Source organism: Stegostoma tigrinum, chromosome 2 (genome assembly GCF_030684315.1).
Source record: "Stegostoma tigrinum isolate sSteTig4 chromosome 2, sSteTig4.hap1, whole genome shotgun sequence".
In the NCBI taxonomy this organism is placed as follows: Eukaryota; Metazoa; Chordata; class Chondrichthyes; order Orectolobiformes; family Stegostomatidae; genus Stegostoma; species Stegostoma tigrinum.
Genome location: NC_081355.1, coordinates 59,394,585 through 59,412,391, shown reverse-complemented (window position 1 = coordinate 59,412,391; position 17,807 = coordinate 59,394,585). Strand labels below are relative to the sequence as shown.

At 37.3% G+C, this 17,807-nt stretch overlaps 1 protein-coding gene across 1 annotated transcript in view; it reads right to left on the bottom strand.

Moving 5' to 3' along the window:
- Window positions 1-17,153, bottom strand: part of chn2 (chimerin 2) — a 347,736-nt gene extending 330,583 nt beyond the window's left edge. The window contains exon 1 of the mRNA XM_048521130.2: window positions 16,483-17,153. Coding sequence (XP_048377087.1) covers window positions 16,483-16,528 — 46 coding nt within the window. The 5' untranslated portion in view covers window positions 16,529-17,153. The remainder of the gene's footprint in view (window positions 1-16,482) is intronic.
- Between the last annotated feature and the right edge of the window lie 654 nt (window positions 17,154-17,807).

Genomic DNA, 17,807 nt, shown 5'->3' with positions numbered 1-17,807 from the left:
TCAGATGCAATCAAATCTAAGTGAAAGGATGAAAGAATCCAGAGGTGTGTTGATACACGAGTTTTTGATCATGCCTAGATATTTCGCATTCATTAAATGACTGCCCTCACCCTTTCCTGTAAGCCACATTCACTCAACATCAAGTGTTGTCAGATAAGTGCCCTCAAGCTATCTCTTCAGCAATACTAACTGTAGTTAAAAATTATCCTGACTCACAGTTCGATATCATCATTCAACCTCTCCAGTGCTTTAACAAAAAAAAAACTTATTTTCTTCCTTTCAAGTATGAAGGACTGCAAGCTCAACAATTCATGGATAGCATCTGAAATCATCTTTCCCATCACTTCCCTCTGACACCATCCCTTCATCCAAGCTCAATCTTTGCTGTATCTTCACACTTCTCTATTCCTGGTCAGAAAGGGAAGTCAATCTGTGCTGAGAAAGTCCTTTACTTGTTACACCACAACAAAATATTTTGAGCTTGACACGACACTGATCTCTTCATCCATCTCATTCATCTCACTGCCCACTTATTTGGCCAAAAATTACCCCCTCACCTCCCTACTCAGGGGACCTACTTATATGCCTCCAATGTTCTCCCTCTGTTTGGGCACCTTCATCAGAACTTTTACCCTCTCTACAACTTTTTACTGAGAACTGACGATACTCCAAACATCATCCCAACATCTCTTCTTCCCTGATTCATATACAAACATGCAGGGCAACCATTCTTTTAAATCCAACCCCAGCACTGGAAAAGCCCCAAAAATGGCTTTCTGTACAAAATTCAAGGGCTGTAACATCACCCCTCTGGTGATTGAAAATGCCCTCAACCGTGTCTGTTGCATTTCCCGGGCTCCTGCCCTCACATGCCAACAAAATACAGAATCTCCCTTGTCCTCTCCTATCACCTCACCAACCTCCGCATCCTACATATCATTCTCTGCCACTTCCATCACCTACAACCCAACCCCACAACAAAAGAGATACTTCCCTCCCCACGCCTTATCTGCCTTTCAACAGGACCACTCCCTACGCAACTCCGCCATCTGCTCCACACTCGCCACTAATCCCACCACACCTGGCAGCTTTCCCTGCAACCACAGGCAGTGCTACACCTGCCCCTACTCCTCTCCCCTCACCTCCATTCAGGGCACAAAACAAACCTTTCATATCAGACAGAAATTCACTTGCACATCTGCCTACTGTATCCACTGCTCCCAATGTGGCCTCCTCTACATCAGTGACACCAGGCGTAGACTCAGACTATTTCACAGAGCATCTATACTCTGTACATGACAGCTGATAACACCTTCCGGTCGCCAACCATTTTAAATTTCCCTCCCACTCCCTGGGTGACATGTCCATCCTGGGCCTCCTCTAGTATCACAATTACACCATCTACAAACTGGAGGAACAAGACCTCCGATTGTACCTCAGGAGCCAACAACCCAATGTCCTAAACATGGAATTCACAGTTTTAAAATTTCCCCACGTCCAACCCTCTCACTCATTCCTGCCTCCTCGACTTGACACAACCTGTCCAGCTTTTCTTCCTCCTATCTGCCCCTCCCACCCCACTGATCAATCCCCACCATTCCCTACCTGGACTCAACTAGCACCATCCCAACTATCTTGCCCAGCTCCACCCCTTCTCGATTTATTTCCCAGCTGCCTTCTCCCACCCCATTTCTGAAGGAGGGTCCAGAACTTAAACATCAACTTTCCTGCTCCTCTGATGCTGCCTGACCTGCTGTGTTTCTCCAGCTCCACACTGCGTTAGATCTGACTCCAGCACTGGCAGTTCTTGCTGTCTCTGATAAGATTGGTGCTGTTTTGTCTGGCACATTAATCTCTATTTAGCAGAAGCCAACTCTCTGTTGATGATAGATTAACAGCACCTCATCTTTCAACTGGGCACTATGTTTTAAAATTGTTGAAATTAGCATAATCTTTGTTCCCAACCAACTCCCACTTCTCCCCTCAATTTTGTTTATTTTGTCTTGACAGTTTAGCTATTTCACTCTTTATTTTCTCCATTTCCTTTTCTCCACTTCCTTAAGACAAATATTCAAAATTTTCCATTCACAATTCCCCAAGATTTGTCTTTATTTGGTCAGTATGCAAGGACATTAATCAGGAAAGCTAATAACATGTTATGTTTTATTTCAAGGGGAATTAATTCAAAAGTAGGAAGGCTATGCTTCAGTTAAAAAGGGCACTGGTGAGGTTGCATCTAGCATACCGTATTCAGTAACAGTCACCACACTTACAGATGAAAGTTGACGTATGGGAAGACGTTCACTAGACCAATACCTGGAATGAGCAGAATGCCTTGAGGAAAGGCTAAACACGTTGGGCTTGCATCCTCTGGAATTTAGAAGAGCCAAATGTGACTTCATTGAAACACAGGATTGTGAGGGGCTTGGCCAGCTGCATGTCAAAACCATGCTCCCTCTTATGGGGGAATCTAACTCTAGCGGCCACAGTATAAAATATAAAGGGATCACCAATCTGAGACAGAGGTGAGGAATTATTTTTTTTTCCTCTCTGAAAGGATTCCGAATCATTGGAATTCCCTGACACAAAAGACAAAGGATGCAGAATCTTTAAATATTTTTTGAGGTAGACAGATTCCTGATTACCATGGGGATAAGTGATAATAAGGTGTAAGCAGGAATGTAGAGTTGGGGTTAAGATCAGCCATCATCTTCCCGAGTGGAGTAGGCGGAAAGGCTAAGTGGCTTACGCTTGCTCCTTAGTTGTACGTGTCTAGGTTTCTTTATTTGTTCCTTTACCATTATTTTGTATTTGTATTATTAAGTAACAAAAATATTTAATACTCTTAAAAAAAAATCACAGCCTTGCTTTTCAGGGAAAAGTTGGAAAACACTATGTACGCAAACAGTGGCACAAATGCCATTGAGGGCATTTAACACTGCAACAAAATATATTTGGAACATAGACAGGAATGTGCAGTTAGTATGCAAATCAGCCAAAAACACACTGAATGTCACTGGAACAAGCTTGAGAGGTTATAATGCCTTCTCCTCTTCCTATGTTTTTAAATACAAATTCGTAAGGACAAAGAGAGTGACAAAAATTTGCACCTGAATTATTCTAACAAATTGTGAACCATTAATTTCACACACACTTCTAAAAGGGAGCACTGAATAGAGGGAAGTCCTTTCCTATGCAGGGGAAAAAAAATTGCAGGAACAGCCACTCTAAGTATACTTAGTTTATAAGCAGCTAAGGGGCAGTTTATGCAGTCAGGTGCCTTCACTGTCAAGCACAATGCCACACATTCACATGATGAGCAGGGCATTGGTGGTTCAAAATCCCAAACATCACAGACAAAGTTTTTTTTAAGCAATGTACATCCTTTGCTGTTGTACAGAATTTGAATTGGTAATCAGGATACTTCACCCTGGAGACATTTGTTCAAGGAATATACTTTTTCAGATTTAGTATTATCAGCAATCAATAATGTATTAGATTCAATGCACATACTTTTTCCAGTAGCAATCACATATTTCATCATGAACTTTCAACCTCTGCATTTGATTTTAAGAAACAAGCCTTAAGCAGAATTGATGAAAGGACAAGAAGCTTTTTGACATTTGCATTGCGCTACCTGAGGCTAACAGAAGAATTGCAATCACTTGCACTGTCCTATCTGAGTACCAAACAATCTGCAATTATTTCTATGGTATCTTTACATTCTGGATGTTTTCAGGAGTCTTATTAATATTTTAAGTTAACACACACATCATTGCCAATAACTTACTAGCCCTAATATTCCCTAGCCAAATTATGGCAGACCATGATCTTTCAGCTGAAACAGAATCTCCCTTAGTAGTAGTGGACTATTATGCTAGCATGGTTTCTTTTGACTTCAATATTACAAACTACTATATTGACATTTGAATTTTCTATTGAAAAAAAATGGCAAAACGTGTCCAGGTTTAATTTACACATCGACAATAGAATCAGTATTAAAAGCAGCAAATAAAATACTTTCACTACTTGACTACAAGCAAATTAAAATAGAAAGGAGACACCAATGAGCGCGTACGTACAACACAGTAACTTTAAAAAGCGTCACCATTTAAACTTGTGCACAGCAAAACAGGTAGAAACAATACAGCTACACATACACATTTTTCATAATTCTTGCAAACCAGTTTGGGACTGACAAGTGAAACCATTGCTGTAATTACAGTTTACAAATTAATAATTAAGATGTGAATTATTTCATTTTTACTAGCGCTACTTCAATCTTCCACCACAACCGAGTCATTCATCACAGTGCACCTTTTCTCAATTAGTGACGAATCTCAACCATGAGAAAATGCAAAGATAGTTCCAAAAGTCCAAATTACTTCTACCAAAAACAGCACCTGCAATTTTCACAAGGTAGGTGAGGTTGGGGGGGTGAGGGGGTAGCGGGCGTTGCTGTCAATTCCAAATTGCACAACACTAGTTCCTGGAAGCAACTGCTCACATATAGCAGTAGTTGTCATCAGTCCCCTTTGATTTTCGTCAGCTAGCCTTGGAGAACATGACAAAAAAGTTAATTACACCGAGTAGGATAAGGTCCCCGCTTTGTGGTGTTGCACAGATAAGGTGGTACCTTTTTCAATATAGTCCCAGAACACTTTTGCAGGAAGTAATGTGCCCTTTGGAGTTGTTAAAGGTAAACATCAAAGTTTATAAAAAGCTTTCAGAAGCTTATTTGTACTATCCCATCATAAAGCAACCACCAAAGGGAGCCATTAAGACATTTAAAACTCCTGGTCATAAATTATTTTGGAGAAAGCTCCAAAGGGTTCATAGAAAAATCAGAGCTTGCTATTTCACACTGTCTTTTTTATACAGTCAGTCATTACTGGTCCTCATTGTTAGTGCTGCACAAATTACTTTCACAACCTTCTATTATCACAGTTGTGCATCTCTCAATTCACAATCTTATTGCTAGCTCCAAGTGCTAACACATTATTGTCCTGTTTCAAACAAACTCCAATGCTTGTTTTTGAAAATAATGAACTGTTTTATTTTAAGTTAATTGGAGTCACTTTTTCCTTCATTGTGAATTCTTCAGCATACACTTAAGTATTTTAATCTCACTGTTGGTTCAGAGTTCTGTCCATGGTAGATGTAACAGCAAAGGGGGATGAATGGTGAGGCAAGAGTTGACATGAATGGCACTGTGTTAGTACAGTGACTAGGGTGAAGGCATGGACAACACAAGGAGCCGCAGGGGTGGGGGTGCATTGTTGGTAGCGTGCATGATTGGCATGGGATAACATGGATGGCATTATAGGGTGATAGCCAGAGGATAATTTACATGTTATTCATTAAGGCCAGCTTTGTGCATAGTCCAACTCTGCTCCTTGCAGCCTTTTCGTGTTCCTAGAGTCATCTACTATGGGCCTAACAGGCATAAACTGATGTTGTAGCTTAGTAAGAATACTTCTACGAGTTAAAACTAAAGGGGAAAAGTAATCTCCCTCATACTGATGCTGCAGAATGAACAAAAACAAATACCCAAAAAATATGAAATATTGAGAAAAGTAGCATGGTACAGCAGCTATGCATTCCAGCCCAAATGGTGAAACATTAGCTCACAGCTGTAATTATCCAACTAATTTCAAATCTCTTCTGCACTGTTGCAAGAGTATTATCTCCGGTTACAGCAAATCAACTCCTCATGACCACTGAAAAGTATTTGGGAGACCATGAGCTCTCAAGTTTTCCCCACATACTTAAAAAGGGGACTTAGAATTTCCAACACTAAACTGCACTTTCCCCATCCTTATCACGCGAATCTATTTTTAGTACTATTCTTTTCACCAACAAAAGCTAATATTGCATCTCCGGTTATGAGCAACATACTTACCTCTTTTAGTAATTTCTAAGAAGTCAACATAACCTCAGAGCAACAAGCAAGCTTTCAGTAACTGAACACAATACCACAGTCTACATAAAAATACACACTTCTTATAATATCACGTAAAACAGTTTTTGAGACACAGGAAATATGTAGACTATTTGGCCTAGCATACCTGTTTCAGCATCCAATTAGTTCATGATCAGTGTGTACTTAACACCACATAACCTTCTTAGTTCCATATCGTTTGAGGGTATAATTTACAAAGTCAACTGATCTCAGTCTTGAAAGGTCGATTATCCCATATCTAAAATCCTTTAGAAGAACAATATTCCAGGTTTCTACAACCTGTGACAACATTTTTTAGATGAAAAGATACACAGAAATTCCAGAATTAGCTGCACAGTGCTGCATGCTAGAATATTTTTTTTAAAATGACATCGCTTTTACAGGTTGGTCTTAAAATCTAAGGCAGACCCGAAAACAGAGAGTTTATTCTCACTCTTTTAAAACCAAAGTTTTAAGCTTTCAGCTACTCTGAACCGTATATGCAAATTGACTAGCAAAAACAGGCAGATTCATTGAACTTCAGAGATGCGAATGCGAACAGCTTTAGTTGAATACCTTTTGTGTGACAAAATGTCCTGAAAAAAATTTCACCAGGTGTCCTTTTACAGCTTTATTAAATAGAATATTTAACGCAAATATATTTTCCTTTTGTTACAGTGTCTAATTAACTAAATATCATTATAATTAGCAATACTGCAGTAAGTCAGGTATTAAATCTGTGAATTACCACATTTGGTCTGTCTATAGCAGAAGTGGCATGCTTTTCTTATTCTAAAGAAGCACCATAACAAGACCAACTCACTGAACTTCACTTACCACAAAACAAAACAATTCTGAGTTTATTTCATTTTCCAATGTGTCCCAACCATTATAAATAAAAACAATTGTGCATTTACTATTCATAATAAAGATGCTGGTATTAATTCCTTCTGAAATTATTAAATATGTCCAGTTTATGCATGTTATTTCACATTTCAAAACAGCTGTTCATTTTCAGAGCTGCTATCTGCCTGAAGCACATTTTTCTCCTTGCAAATACATTGAATTTGATTGCACCTTGATTGCCTGAGGCCCTATTTAGTGCAGATGCACACAGTCATTTGCATTGCATTTCTGTGCTCACCTTTATTTGCTTTCTGTTGTCGCTTGATTATTTCATTCAGTATTAATTATGTTTTTTTAAATCTTCAATTTAAATTGGACAGAACACACCTAACATTATTTTACATTGCCAGTGAAAAAGACAAAACTTGCATGTCTATTAGTAATATCACAGATGATCTGGGTTTGTTTGAAAAATTGAACACTGAAGCTTGAATTGGATTCTTGACCTCACCTGGCACTAGCAAGTCCAACAAGTTAACTCTTGGCTAAATAACTACATTCCTCAGAGACAAATCTGGCCTCTAATACCAGCAAACCTATTAAACATTCAATCAACATTCCAATTTTGACTCTGGTAAGAGTTATCTAGACTGAAAATGTTAGCTTATTCTCTCTCCATGGATGCTGACTGGCCCACTGCAATCACTCGCATTTGTTTTCAGAACAGATTCCAGCATTTGCAGTAGTATGCTCCTTCCAATTACAGCCTTCCTGGTACTGTTTATTTAAAATGCAAAACTGTAATAGAACAAAAAGGACGATGGAATTCTGCGACTATATTTTTTTGAATATGTTTGAAACAGATTTCAACCCACCTACTGACAAATACCTACTTATCCTTTTCCAAACATTTTACACGCCATTTTTAAATCAAACCAGATCAAATATAACCAGCACACTTCATCAACAATTAGCAACTTAACAAGAAGAAAATGTGCTACTTATTTGGTTAACGGAACCTCATTCAAATCTAGACTCAGTTAATACTGCAGACACTCTACACTTTCTTTGCTAGCCATTTCAGATCCTACATGACAATACTTTGGGCAATTCTAATCTAATTCACATCAAGAATAGCCCAAACAGATAAAACAAAGTGATTCAGAATTTATCATAACAAAGCAAAGTGAATGAGCCTGGTGTAAAGGTGAAGCTATTTTAAAACTAGGATTCAGACATATTATGGGAGCATTACTGTTTACTTTCTGAATGATTTCGGAGTACCTGCCGGATGTTCCATGTATAATACATTTTTTAATATGACTTTTTAGTACAAAAATAAATATGGTTCATAACCATTATTATTTACAGACCAAAAATAAGGGCAGTATCTCTACTGTACATGAAAAAAACTGTTACATCAGATAAATAAGGTAACATACAAGGTGTCATATATTTGGGTTTCCAAGAGGTTTTTGATAAGGTACTACATAATGCATCCATGACTATTGTCAGAACATGTGAGCTCTGAGGACATATAGTAGAAAACATAGCAAGCTCTCAACCAAACAGAAAACAAACTAGAGAGTTAAAGGTATTTACTCACACAGCAAAGACAGGAAGCAGTATTCTTCGGGGAAGGTGCAGAGATGACCATTATTCACTATTTATAATGAACAATTTAGATTTGGAATTCAGAAATGGAGTTCCAACATTTACAGACGACACCAAATGAAGAAGTTTAGCTAATGAAGAAGTCTATGAAAAAATAGATAGTAACATATTTGCAAAATGAGCATGCAAATGGAAAATGAGCTTCATTACAAATCTGTGTGTAATGGTACATTTTAGCAGAAGGGAAAAAAAAGATATTCCATAGAAAAGAAAAAGTGTCTAAATGGAGTGGATGGATACTAGGATCTTAGAACACAAATACAGTCATTAAAAATAGCAACAGCAGTTACTATGGTCATTTTAAAAAGGCATATGAAGCACTAATGTTCCTTTCTCAAAGCTTAACTGAAAGCATAGTGATTATGTTAAAAAGAACCCAGGTTAGACCAAACTGCATCAATCTGAACAGTTCCGTTTCCTGTATAATAAAGAAGACATATAGATAACGGAGAAAGAGCAAGGATAATTTACGAGAACTATATCAGAACTGAGAGGTCATACAGGCTGAGCTCTTCACTCCAGAAATTAGAAAATCATGCAGTTATATCATGCCTTTCAGGACTACTGGATATTCTAATATGCTTTACAAACGAATTAAATACTTTTGAAGTGTGGACTCTGGTAAAAACTGATGGTTGAACTGATACAAGCCTTAACATTTTTGAAATATTCAAGAATTAAGGTTATGAATGGCTTAGCACGGCTGATATGGGAACAATATTTCCTTTTGCTGAGAAGAGGGCAACTGTGGGCACAATCTAAGATAGTCATCAATAAATTAGTAGAGAATTCAGGAGATACCTCTTTATCTCAGGAGTGAACACAAAGTGCAATGCGTTATGGGAATAGTTGTTAAAGCAACTGGCATAAACATATTTAGAAAATGTTTTTGAAACATGAGAGAGAAAGGAACAGAGAATGGTGCAGTAAAATTAAACAGGATGCGAAGTGGCTCATCAGCAAATAAATATCAGCATGGACTAGTTGAAGAAAATGGTCAATTTGCATGATGCAAATAACTGTATCTTCAAAGAATATGCCAATGCTGATGAAATACATTTTTTAGGGCTCAAAGCTTAAATGATAAATACTACAACTGAATTTGAAAAATTTCAACGGTAAAAGTCGCCATTTTACAATTGTTTTTAATTAAAAGAAAGAGAACACTGAAATATTTATAGAAATCTGGGCAGCTGCTATTTCTTTCTAGTTATATTTCTCACGTCAAACTTAGTGAAAATAATGTCTTAGTCCATATGGTCCACACTAAAAAATTTAGAATTGAGAATTTTAAAAATTATGACAAGCAATAATTTCAGCTGCATAACCTCTCTGGCTTTAAGCTAGTTGTTCCAACCCTGGGAATCTTATTTCTTCCAAAGAAACTTAGTTTGGGTTTCCTTTAAAACAAAACAAAGGAAATACTTTTTGAATTTTCTCTTTGCCTTAATTCTATTTGTATTTTCAATAATTAGTTCATATTCTGTATAATCAGGTTAATAGTGCCTTTCTACCATCTGGTTTGACTCCAATTGTTTGAAGCATCACATTTTTGTTCTGTTCCACATGCCACAGACTCCCTGTCAATGGTATCATGCAGAATAAGACAATGAGTAGAAGAAATTTCCACTGTAGGCAAACAAAAATTCTCGGGATGTTAGAGGTGAATGGACAGCTCTGTTCTTTGACTGAAGAGAACTAAAGCCAGACGATCAATTAAGCAATGACGAAAAAAAGTACTGAATACCCAAAAGATGTTGCTCAAGTAGGATGAATTCAAAGGTGAAGGTATTCCCACAACATCATGCCTCTTGCCTTTTTTGCTAGTAAAGAATTCTAGGGGATGAAACCATTAAAGTCACCTCAGTGACTTTTTGCAGAGTGTCCTCTCGATCTTGCACGCTGCCAGCACAGCGCACCAATGGTTCCAACAGGCGAACAGAGATCGGTGCTGGGACACTGATTGAACAAAGTGCTCTGAGATAGTGTTGCACATTTTATTTGTGAAACTGGCCAGTCTAAGCCATGAGTCAGTATTCTCAAATATGGCCTAGTTCAGATCTACTAAATTTTGGAAAGAACCAAGAGAGAACCAATGACTGGTCAACAAATCATTGACTGAAAGTATCCAATTTCCACCTATGTTGATGATAAAGATGGTGAAGTTCAGTTTCTGGTTAATGGTGACCCCTCTCCTCACATGCAAGATGTTGTTGGTGATAATTAATTATTAATTATTAATTATTAATTATTAATTAATATTAATTATTAATTAATATTGCTGATGCCGTTGAAAATCAAAGAGAAATGGATAATCTCTTGTTTGCTCCAGATGGTTACTACTGGCCAGTTAGCATTTCTCAGCACAAGCCTGGATCTTTTCAAGATTTTGCTGTATCTGTAGTCTGGCATAAACTACTTCATCACAGATGATTTAAAGCCAGAGTTGTGCACTCAAGAAACATAGTAATCAGTCCCACAAACGATCTTAAACAAAATGAAAAAAGGCCAAAGTAGATGAAGATACTAAAAAAAAAACAGAAATTTCTGGAAAAACTCAGCATTCATTTGTGGAGAGAAAGCAGAGTTCAGAATTGACACTGAAGGGTTATTGGACCCAAAACATTACTCTGCTTTCTCTCCACAGATGCTGCCGGACCTGCCGATTTTGCCAGCAATTTCTGTTTTTCTTTCCGATTTACAGCATGTACACAATTCATTTTTTTTTATAAAAGCAGCTGAAGATAACTGAGCCAAGAAGAATTCTGTGAAGAACTTCAGCAGATTTTTTTTCCCCCAATACTGTGCCAAAAGGCCTCAAAACAACCAACGATCGTCTTCCATTACATCAGGTACAACTCCAGTAACTGAAACAATCTTCCATTTGCAGTTTTGTTGGGGTTCTTGGTGTCACGTTTGATTTTAAAATGATTTGATATGGGCAGAAGCTACCTTCCCCTTTTCTGATATTCGGCATTTTGTTGTCATTTCAACATCAAAACTGTGCTGCAATCTAAAGTTGCTTTGGTCTGGCAGAATCCAAACACAGCAATAACAAGGCTAATGGTTAGCACATGTTTCAGCAACGATCAAATGATGGGTCCTTCCATTGCTTTGCTGTCAATTGACAGGAAGCTTATTGGATAAATCTAATCCAGTCAATTACTGCATGCAGTTTTTGTGTGGAACATACCTGGGCACACTGTTCCACATTAGTAGGGTAATGTGTGTTTTGGAAGCAGCTAGCTCTGGCTACAGGTCTTTACCACTACAGTCAAGTTACTTTGTGATCAGGAAAGGTAGTTGAGAGGACGTTACAAAGAGTTTGTCCCATTTTCTTCCTTTAAATGAAGACACCATGCTTACAAAGGGAAAGTAAAAAAAGCTATGAAGCAGCAAAGACTAAAATATTGAGGTAGTACACACTTTTTAAAAATAGATAGCTCTGAAGACATTATTTATGATTCAGTCATGCAATAGCTTACTACGATGATGCAATTTACAACTAAGTGATCTGTTTGTTCTTATCAGCGTTCCCATGTAATAAGTTTCTGATCTCAGTCAAGCTCTTCCAGGAAGGGCTGAGTGGAAGAAAAAAGAAAATGCTCAATCTATGCAACCCTTAATAAAACTAAGATACTTCTACTTGATAGTTGCACTAAGAGAAAATTAGCACTATGCAACCTCCTACTTCAAACTTTGCTTTCCCATCAAACAGCATGTAGGATTCTCAAATCTATCATCACTCACAAGGACCACAAATAAATGCCCTTACTCCTGACAAAATTATACATTTGAGATTTTATATATCTTCCTAGCCCAGGTAACAACGACCAAATGGTGTTGGTGCCATGTGCTGTAATTCTATGACCAACTGTTCCTATTGGATTGAAACAGAAGATGCTGGAAATACTCAGGAAGTCTGGAAGTAAAAGCAGAGACAGACACCAGGCTAACATTTCAAGTTGATGACCGTTTCTTGGCTGGTAAAGGTTAAGAAATGAAACTAGATTTTAACAAGTACAGAAACAGGAAAAGGTGGAGCAGGCAAAAGAACAAAAAAAAAGTGAAGGCCTTTGATAATGTGGAAACCAAAAGTGGTCAAATGATGGGAACTACATTAATAAAGATTTTTTAAAAAATAAATCTAAAAATGGGTCGAGAGTAGCTGGCCATTGGAAATTATTATTTACAGCTGCTGGCCAAGAAACACAAAATGGGAGCCTAAGTTATGAGTACAACTATTTTGAATCAATGTTAAATTTGGAAGATTGTAGATGCCAAATCAAACAATGTAAATGCTGCTCTAGGAGTATCTGTTGAGCGTCAGTGCAACTGTGGGAGGGGGGAAAAAGACAAGTCATAATGGAAGGAGTGAAAAATTAAAATGACAAGCAACTCGAAGCTCAAGGGTCAGGTGAAATAGACAAAAAGGTTCTGGAAAGCAGTCATACAATCTGTCTTGACATTTGGAAGATCGCATACAGCTTTGGCAGCAAAAGAATAGATTGTGCTAAATTGAACTACAAATAAAGTCACAGTTACTGCAAGGATTGTTTGTACGGTGGACACTGGGAAGAGAGAGGGGAAAAAGTCAAACATTTCCGTTGTGTTTGCAGTGATAGGGATGTGGTTTTGGGAGGTAATCAAGGGGTGGATTGGGGTGTGCCAGAGAGAAGAGTCCCTTCAGAATGCTGATAGGCAAGTGAAAGGAAAGATGTGCTTGTTAGTGGTATCATACTCAAAAGAGTATGCAGGACAGTGATCTATTGAATGTGAAGATCGGTGGCTACAAAATGAAGACAAGGAGAAGACTATCTTGTTTCTGGGAGGGAGGGCAAGGGCAAGAGTAGGCTTTCAGGAAACAGTACAGCCTTCTGAACTCAACAATCAGTTCGACAATTGCAGATCATAACATCTACCAAATGTAAACATCCATCATTCCTTCTCTGTATTTCTTTAAATCAAATCAATTTCATTGCTGTATATTTTCCAATTTCGATGAAGCTTAAACACCTTAAACTTTAGTTCTGTTTGCCTTTCCACAGATTTTGACTGACTTGTTAAATGCATTCAACACTTCTTGTCTTTCTTTTAGATTTCAAGCATTGCCATATTTTGTTTTTTTTCCTATTGCATAGTTCATGATAGGTATTGGCAGAGACCTAGGCTCCTTGTGCAGAAAATCATTCCAGATATGGAAAAGAAATTGCATTTGTATTGATCAGCAAGAATGCAGTCGATACAAAAAAAAACTCTTTTTGCACATTGAGATTGTATATGAAAAGGCATTGCAACAAAAGTAGTATCAAGTTACTATCATATTACAATTTACAGATCATAGCTAAATACTTATATCTCAAATCAAAATAATGAAACTCTGAACGTTGACCCATTTGCCATAGATAACTTTGACCATTTTACATTATGCTATATATATGTAAAACATACCTTGAAGACAGAGAGTGTGTGGGACAGAGAGCCTATTTCCAAACCGTACAACTGTTTGAAAGTGTGTGTTTGTGAGGGGGTGTGGGGGGTAAGAAAAAGAGAAAGAGCGCGCACACAAGGGAGCAAAATTCTTTTTGAAGTAGACATTGTTATTACAGTAAAAATGATGCAATGATTTTAAACCGTCATGTATAATTCCTATACACCATGTGAACAGTGCACTCACAAGAACACATCTGAATCCATAATTCTTGGCCTTTGCCTTGTGAATTCAGCATACCTTGTTGTTTATTGCCTCTGTACCATGGATGACTCGAGAGACACCAATTACTTTAAGTCTTGGATTGATTATGCCCCTCCACTTCACAAAATTGTGTGTAAGTGCTGTGTGAATTGGAGTCTTCCACCAAAAAAGGTGCAGATGGATAGTCAACTGTTATTACAACATCTTTTGTACTGTCACTTCTGGGAAAATAGTATTCAATTATGGCTACCTGGGCAGAATTTTATTTTAAAAAGATATTTTAACCAAGCAGTGCTGCACTGTTAATTTAGCTAAAGCATTATTAAAATAAAACAAAACATATCTATACAAAAAAGTTGAATGTGGATAAGTGTGAGAAATAATAGTTTCTCTCAATGTGCCAAAATACACTCCCAATTGACTCATTGAGGTGTCAGACTGTAAAATTTTGCAATCTATTTATTTATTCACATTCAAAGATAAAGTTTGGAGCAATCAGAATTTCCTTTGACGCAAAGCTCAGTGGTAATAAAGCAGTTATGTCTTGCTTACAGAAATAACAGTAAAATTGCATTTTCTATAAGAAGCAAAACTACACTGCAGGCTCAGTTCAATTTTTAATATAAACATGCAGTGACCCCAGCTACAGACTGGAGATGTTTTAAAGAATATGTGAACATATACAAATTATTTTGGTCAACATAAAATGGAACTTCATGCAGTTCTTTATTATATTTTTAGAATAAATCCCAAACATAAATTTGTGCCGCTGGTACGACCCTAACACATCAAGTTGCCAATCCATGCTGTTATCATGGCTAGGTGCCAAACTCTTACTCACTTCCTAGAAATAATAAAGTAAGCAAGCTTCAGAAATGCTCAAAGCTTCAGAGACAGAGTCCATAAATTCACAAAATTACTTCCTGATAAATGCATGAACCAACATACCAATTTTTTTTTTGAGATTTGCAATATTAGGTTGAGACATTTTTTTCTTTCCAAGAGAAGTGACGTGTTTGAAACAACTGGTCAATCATAGGCTACAAACTATACTCAGAGTCTACAAATAAAAATAGGGCAAGATGAGAGTGTAAGAAAAAATAAAGCACATTTCACGTCATATTAACACTATTAGATTTATTGTTATACTCCTAATTTAAAAAGCAATTCAAGCTTTACATTTCGACATACTAGGCATTAATTCTTCATTATACGATAAAAATTGATTTTAAATAGTTAGGAACCATGCTACAGCTTCAACTTCAAACAGAAATCACTAAATTAGGCCATTTTCTCTATTATTAATCATTTTTCATACAAATCAAGTGAGTAGGAGGGTGATCAACATTAAGGCAGTAACTTGGAGCATTTTAATTAAAATTAGCTTATCTACACTCCACTTCAACACCTCTTCCACATTTTAAAAAACTCATTTGTGCATAATATTAACTACAGCACAAAAATTTTGCAATAATTTACTATGGCTGTAATATTTTCTGATTATTCTAATAAGTTGCCAGCTATTGATAAATTTCAAAATTTTAATTTTTTTGTCTGAAGTTGTGACCAAGCACCTTGAGAAGTGTTTAGTATTCATCACTTGAGAAGAACTTCAATCTTAATCAGAAGCTATGCATTTACTCACATCTGTATGGTCATTTCAATCACAATGCACTGATGAATGATATTAAAATATCATTGTATCACTCAAATCAAAGCATTTCAAACTTTATTTTTTAAAATGTGATAATTATTGTTATCAGAACATTTGCATTAAAAAAGGTTTAATTTAACACTAGTAAGAAGATTTGAATGAATACATAATACAACTCATGAAACTCATTTGATAGTCACCTATGATTATTGTTTGAGAAAGACTTAAATGAAGAATTGCAGCTGTGTACGCCAGACTAGAATTACTTCTAAAATAACCATTTATTGCCACTACACTAAAGTATGTACATATGGTTATAAATGTTGCTGACACAAGTCATGCTTTATGGGGTGAAGAGGGTAAGGGGGTGAAGAGGGTGGGGTCACGTAGGAAGTGATCAGTGACTTTTAACATAAATGATCAAAACAATGTGAAACTAGGCCAAAAAGCAGTTATTACTAAAGGAGTGATCTCAATGTTTTTCTGAATATGATATTTAAGTTATTTTTTAAAAGTATCATTCCAGGCAATAACGTTACCATGGATTGGATCTTTAAACAAAAATGTCAGACGTCCTCAGCAAGCATCCCTACCAATGTGTTTTAACGCACTCAATTTGCGTGTCATCTACTTGAACATCTTAACCTGTCATTTTGCTTTTTCCTTCCTTACCTGACGAAACCGATGAGCCAGACAAACTCGAGTTACTTGATGCCATTTTCGAGGTGTTTCTTCTAAATTTTAATAGAATTTAATGCTGACAGATCGATAGTCTTCTACATGTTGTGGCGGTATTACCCATTTCAAACCACTTCCTGAACTGTCAAATTCGAAGTGTGTTGCCTGAACGCGTTTTTCTTCAAACTCCCCCCTCTTGGAGCAGACCTTCTGTGCAAGTCGTGGACAGACACTGCGATACAACGTCTCCAACAGAGACAGGGAGGTTGCGATACAACGTCTCCAACTCGATGATCGGTGTAGCAAAGTAGGGAGCGCTGTAATCACTGTGACAGAGCTGTTTGCCTATTTAACTGTTGATTAAAAACTGTGGCAGGGCGGTTCATATCCAACACAGGCACTAAGAACCACTTGGCAAAATAAAACCCCAGGACAGAGAAAACAACGCGCACACCAAATGAACCACAAACACTGCAGTCACAAAGACTCTTACAAATATGAGGAAGGTCTTTTTGAAATGCGAAGGTTGCAACCAATCGCCATTTCCAACAGTTTCACAACACTGTGGCCACACGTTACCATGTGTAAAACCCAAAGCAGAGAAACATTGTCGCCAGCCTGACCGGAGGCTGCAAACAGTGGAATTTGCTGGACAGTCTACTCGCTCACAGCGCCTGCTGGAACTTGTAGTTCCCCTGTTTCCGGCAGCTCTATGGCACGTGAAACAGAAAGAGGCACTGACGAACTACAACTTCCGTCATACACCGCGATCGCAACTCGGCTTCTGCAGTAGCTCGGAGCTGATTGGAGCTATTTTCTTTCCGAGAGTTTATTTGTTGTGAGTGCAATAAATCCCTGCAAAATAATTTATTAAATGTCTCATGCTTTTCTCTGATATTTTGTTCATGCGCTTCAGTCAACGTTTAGAATAACTTCTTTAAAGTCTTTTGTTAATAGAAATCCATTTAATCCATCTCCGCTTCTGGGAAGGGATATGGACTGTCCCTCATTTCTCATATATATGGTATTTAAGGCAAATATGACAAGAAAATTCTACAATCATCTTTTAAAAATGCTAAACCAAACAAAACCAACTTGCAGAATTTCTGCTTAGTCATTTGTAGTCTGCTCACAATTTTAAACCCAGTGAACTTAAGCAAAATTCGGCCTCAGAGGATCATGCGCAAAATTACTTAATAAGTTTTACCAAAGTAATGGTTGAGGTTTAAGATTTCTAAGTCTACTACCAAATGTTAACTTAGTTTCAAACTTTCAATGCCAGACGTGTCATCCTTGGTAAAAAGAGATATTGTTTTATG